Genomic DNA, 6,096 nt, shown 5'->3' with positions numbered 1-6,096 from the left:
TAGGTACAAAAAGCCTTGAATTAAGCACATTATGACTTATCGCTAATTATAGAAATTTTAATTTTGGATATTTGTTCTCATAATAGGGAATTTTGATTTCTTCAATTTTTCCCTGAGTGTGTTTAAATTCTAGTATAAAAGGTAGAAACTTTAAAACATCAGGAGCATGGGTCTTTTGAATTTTGGACTTTTCTGTAAATATGGAAATTTAGATTTTTGAGAGAAGAAATTTTCATTTATGAGATTTTTCTCTGAATGAGTGTTAAATTCTAGTATGAAAGGTAAAAACCTTAAAACAACATTCTTGAATATTTTAAAATTAGGTAAAAACAGCCTTAAATTAAGCACGTTAGGACTTATCGGTAATTACAGAAATGTCGACATTGACATCTCATTTTAAGAAATTTCGATTTCTACGTTTTTTTCTGAGTGTACCTGCGCTCTATCACAAGTCATTAATGTGCTGGGCGCTTCACTAATTAATTCGTCTTGTAGATACGTTAGTTATGAAAGAGCGCTAATCCTCAAGGGAACTGAAACTATTCTGGCAAGTGTCATAAACAAAGCAATTCATATAGGCAGTTTCAGCAGGTAGCTGCTGAAGTCCAACTGGGCCCAAAACGAAACAGTCGAAACAGTGAAATAATTCACGCAAATATTTCCACACACACTTGAATATTTGAATATCACAGTAATTAATCAAAAACTGAGAAATACGCAGAATATACAAATAAATCATCGATCGTCATCGTCGTCGTCCGCGTCAACCGGTCAAGAAACTATAAAGCACCAAGCTGTTGTCGTCCCACGTCCACTCCAACTGGGCACCCCCCGCTCTCCCTCCCGCCACTCCGCAAGGAGCCCATTTAACTTTTAATAAAGTTGTCAACGCACGAGAAACTGTCGTGTGAAGCATTCGTATCTTTTTCAAGGCGCCAACGTTTTTCGACGGCCGCAATGACAGAACCAAGTGGACGTCTCACGTTTGCATTCCTGTTGGTGTTCAATCTAACGGTAACTTCGATCAGGTGAAAGCCCTTAACCCATCATGCATCAACAAGTTTTCATAGGTATTCTACGACAACTTGCGATTGGGATTTGTAAGCTTTGGTAAATCCCTTGAGCTTTTAATATTATTTCAAGCATAATGAAAGCTCTCATTGGTGAAGCCTGTCAAGTGAAAAGCTCAGCTTTTGTAGGCAAATATTTTCTGTACAAACTTTTCTCGTTCAGTACTTTTGCTGAGGCTAACAGCAAAGTTTGCGCCGTGTCTTCTTCAAGGACGTGTAAAAGTGAACGCATCCTAATTAACTTAATTGCAAGATTTTGTCAAAAATGTGAATTAAATTACGCTAAAAGAAACAGTGATACTAATGTAAAATGATTAACAAGATAACATTATGTTAATTTTGTTAATGTTAATGTCAAATGTTGCTTTCCCACTTGCTGCCTTATGTAAATGCCAGAGTGTCATCTTCTTCCCAAACCAAGCCACAGATAAATCATATAACGGCGCACGTGCATAACCTCTGTATACATCTACATGCATATAAATATACGTACCTTAAATAGCAATAAAGCTTAGAGCACTGAAAACGGGTGCCTTCTGCCCGTTACGTGTCAACAGCTGATTTTGGCTAAAAAGGTACCACACTCACACGTACATCATCTTTATGGATTAAAACACACACACACACAATTGTCTTCGTCGGCTTTGAGCGGGATTCTTGACGATTTCAAATGGCTTTAATACGCTGCTGCTTTGAACCACCTGAACTGCCTGAGTTCTTCGATAGCTTTGTACAGAAATGCACCGATCCTGGTTGTAAGTATATCAATAATATTGCACAAATAAAATAAAAACAAGAAACAAATCGAGCTATATCGAGCCACGCACTTAAACCAAAGTAACAGTTAATAGTGAGGAGCAACGCTGTTAAGTGCGCAGCGTAACAGCGCAGCCAACTTCATGTTTGAAAAGCGCTGCCAGACCGCCGCATATGACTGTGTGGCAGCTCCATGGAAATAAGGAAAGAGAAAAACAATATTCGAGCACACAAATTTACAACAGCAGCATAGTTTTATCGCAGCGTTTATTACCCAACGCCGCGATAAAAACAAAAGTAACGACTGTTGAACAAACATGTCTGGTGAGTAATTGGACCCAACAAACAATTTAATGGCATAGCAGAGCGGCGCGATGTGACGTGACATGACCCCGAAATTAATGACACCAGCAATCGATGACGAACACAGGGATTTTGCGAAGATGTGAAGCAAAAGAGAATGAATAAAAATAGTATTCGCTCATATCACGCGATGCAGGTCAATTCGCATATAGCATGGCAACGATTATGGCGATAAGATAAACGACAAAATGGCCGACGCACCCAGTCCAACGGTGCGACCCCTACGGTGCCTAGAGCCACAGTTGGGGTTGGTTCTAATTAGTCACATTTTACCGATTGCCTAACGCACAACCGCAGCGGCGATTGTCTCCACGACGTAACAGACGCAGCGTCGTCGTCGTCGTCGACGTCATGTTTACCTATCGCTGCATACACGTTTGCCTACCTAATCCCTCTAACAGCTGTGCCTTCCCATGCGCTGTTCTAGGTTGCTGCGGCTGCTGCTCCGCTTTGCGTCCGCGCTACAAGCGGCTTGTGGACAACATATTCCCCGTCAATCCCGAAGATGGTCTGGTCAAGTCCAATATGGAGAAGCTGACGTTCTATTCGCTAAGCTCGCCGGATAAGCTGGATCGCATTGGCGAATATCTCTACCAGAAGGCAACCAAGGACATCAATCGCAAACGTTACAAGTGAGTACCAACTGCTGCCTGTGAGCTGATATCATTAACTGAATGCATTTACAGGTTGGCCGAGATTGCCATGGAGGCTATGGACCTGCTGCTGCAGGCTTGCCACGCCCAGACAACCCTCAATCTGTTTGTGGAATCGTTTTTGCGCATGGTGCAAAAACTGCTCGAGGACTCGAATCCGAATTTAAAAATAATGGCTACAAATTCGGTAAGAGGCTCCTAATCAAAGTCTTGTCATATATTTAACTGGTCTTCCCCCCCTTAGTTTGTTAAGTTTGCGAATATAAACGAGGACACGCCCTCCTATCATCGGCGCTACGACTTCTTCATCTCAAAGTTCTCGTCCATGTGCCACAGTGACAGTCAGGATTTGCGTGACAGCCTGCGACTGGCCGGCATTAAGGGGCTGCAGGGCGTCATACGCAAAACAGTGTCCGACGACCTGGTCGAAAATATTTGGGAGGCCCAACACATGGAGAAGATTGTGCCCTCGCTTCTGTTCAACATGCAGGTGGGTCCAGGTCCAGGTCAGTCGATTGGCTGCCAATAGGGTCAATTAACTTAACGTATTCCTAGCAAATTGGCAACTTCAACAATCTTAAACTAATTTTGTTGTTTTCGTATATTCTGTTAATGCAAACGAAACGAAACCTAACACAAACACACAATTACGAACCCATACATAACCGACACAAACAAAGTTCTGTGTAAACGTTATGTTTCTGAAGAAAAATTTTCTGGCGGTAATTTCTGAATATTTAAATTGCATTTGTAACGAATTCCATAATTTAATTGTCTAGCTAAGCTTTATACACTGAGCGCTGTTTAGAACGGACCAATTGAAGAAAATACAAAGCTCGTTAGAGACAAGCAGTAAAAGAGCGTCCGCCGAATTCAAGATTGGGATTGGCAGTTTTGCCACGCTAGATGTTCGTTGGCAGCGTTTTCACTGTATATATGTTTAAGAAATACCCTACTAGTTATTACATTTCCCCGACTCGGCAGGTAAAAAATTGTAGCACTGACAACTTTTTTTTATTCACCAGTCCGGCGACCTCACGCCCATTGAAGATGCCGTCAATGTGACACCGCCTGTGCTGGCCGAGGAGGTGCTGCGCGAACTGGTGGGACGTGCCTCATTTGGACACATACGCAGCGTGCTAAAGCCGCTTTTGACGTGAGTTTAATCAGCCAAGTCATGCTGTATCTCCGATTAATCCTTGCCTTTGAATCTTCTACAGGCATTTGGATCGTCACGAGCTGTGGGTGCCCAACAACTTCGCCATACACACATTCCGCATTGTGATGATATCAATACAGCCGCAGTACTCGTACACCGTGGTGGAGACGCTCATGCAGCATTTGGACTGCAACTTCAAGTCGTCGCCGAAGACACGCACCTCGCTGGCGGTGGTGCTGTCGAAGATAATTGCGATTGCGGCGGGCGAGAGCGTAGGTCCATCAGCTTTGGATATTATCAACAATCTGCTGACCCATCTGCGCACAAGCGTCAGCACAACGACCGAGATAACGCCTGAAGAGTCGCAGTACCAAGAGGCGCTTATCAATGCGCTCGGCGAGTTCGCCAACCATCATCCGGACTATCAGAAGATAGAAATCATGTTGTTTATCATGAACACGGTGCCCGATCTGTCCAAGAAGAGCAAGAGCGATCAGATGCTGCAGAACATATTGCTCAAGTCACTGCTCAAAGTGGGAAACCAGTACAGCACAGTATCCTTCGAGAAAGCCTTTCCCGCCTCGTTTTTGCAACCGCTGTTACGAATGGCGCGCGCTCCACACGATCCCACGCGCATGATTGTCATGCAGATCTTCCAGGCGCTGCTTGATCGCCACCAAAACGAGAAGGTGCTCAGCACCGTAAGCGTAAAGCCGTATCCGGCTCTGTCCCAGGAGCCGCCATCGCGCTCTGATATAATTTTCACGCACAAATATGGCGCAAACATCATGCAGGCGCTCATCGATAGCATGGCGCTGTCGGATCGCGTCGATGCCTTGACAGCTAGTTACAATACAGCTGCTCTGCTCATTGTGGAGATGTCGTGCAGCGAAACAGTGCAGGAGTTCTTGCTGTTCATATTGGGGTAAGAGGTTACATGACCAAATCCAGTGCACTCCAAACTAAACCCGGCTTCTATTAATCCCTGCAGCATACAGCAAGTGGCCAGCACTGTCGAGACCTTGGGCGCTGTGCACAGATGCAATCTACACGCCATATCCATTGGGCTGCTGGTGCTCATTTCACGCGTCAGCGGCATCAATAATTTGCTGGAATACGCGCAAAAGATTGTTGAGGCGCGCCGCGAAGAAGCAGCCTACTATTTGCCGCCTTTGATGGAACCCAAAAAGGTGTCCACGAAGAATCTAAACCTGTCTTTACCACATCTGGCTATCGATAAGTTGGCGCTGGGCGAATGCATGCAGAATGCGGGCATGGATGCGCAACGACTCAATACCGGTGCACCTTATTCGCTCAACCAGGCCGACAATCCGGGCCATCGTCACTCCTGGGTGGAGTCGGCTAGCACGCACATGACGCAGCGCAATAGCTCCGCCGATCTGACCCTATATAATGGTGATGTGGACAGCGTTAACAGCTCACCGGGCGTATGCAAAAAAATCTTAGCACCAGAGTTTAACTTTGATGCAATGAAACGCGCCCTGGCCGAACCGACGGAGGCGGCAAAACGGGAGCAGCGCGAACGACAAATGCAAATTGTGCGCACCTTCCGCGAGGGCGAGTTCGACGATTTGGTGCGCCGCACCGAACCGAAGGTATATCCATTCCTCATTGTCTTTCAAGGCTCCTAACTAATTGAGTTATCTATTTCCAGCATGATCTCATTCAAAACCGTCTGAATGAACTCTTCAACTCGCTGGCCGTGGAACGTCAGATTACGCTGAGCGACAATAAGACAGCCCCACTGCAGGCCAACAATGAGAAACCCGTCTACGAGACGAAATTCCCAGAGCTGTTCTACTACTAAAACATATATTATTTGCAGTAACCTGGTCACGGAAACCGTACGTAGTATCTATAGTATATAATAGCGAAATTGTTTGTATATTACGGGCAGGGTATAGATATTTTGACCTGGTCAATTTAAACTTAAATTTTTGTTATTACAATCTAATACTTGTTTAAGATAAATATAAACGGTATGCTTATATTTGAATATATATGCTTATATCTACTCGGACTCTTATTTAATGGCAGCAGACCATATTAGGGCCTTGCTTTGGGGGCAGCACAA

At 44.5% G+C, this 6,096-nt stretch overlaps 1 protein-coding gene across 1 annotated transcript; it reads left to right on the top strand.

Moving 5' to 3' along the window:
• Positions 1-2,019: 2,019 nt before the first annotated feature.
• On the top strand, positions 2,020-6,032 carry LOC115764563 (protein EFR3 homolog cmp44E). The gene is made up of 8 exons (XM_030707687.1): positions 2,020-2,150; positions 2,617-2,821; positions 2,876-3,029; positions 3,087-3,332; positions 3,868-3,998; positions 4,063-4,926; positions 4,993-5,617; positions 5,677-6,032. Exons 1-8 carry the CDS (start codon positions 2,144-2,146, stop codon positions 5,827-5,829), a joined length of 2,385 nt encoding a protein of 794 aa, XP_030563547.1. The 5' UTR covers positions 2,020-2,143; the 3' UTR covers positions 5,830-6,032.
• The last annotated feature ends 64 nt before the right edge of the window (positions 6,033-6,096 follow it).

This window comes from Drosophila novamexicana, unplaced genomic scaffold, assembly GCF_003285875.2.
Source record: "Drosophila novamexicana strain 15010-1031.04,08,12 unplaced genomic scaffold, DnovRS2.1 tig00000858-arrow-arrow-pilon, whole genome shotgun sequence".
Classification (NCBI taxonomy): Eukaryota; Metazoa; Arthropoda; class Insecta; order Diptera; family Drosophilidae; genus Drosophila; species Drosophila novamexicana.
This window is presented reverse-complemented; position numbering and strand designations above follow the sequence as displayed.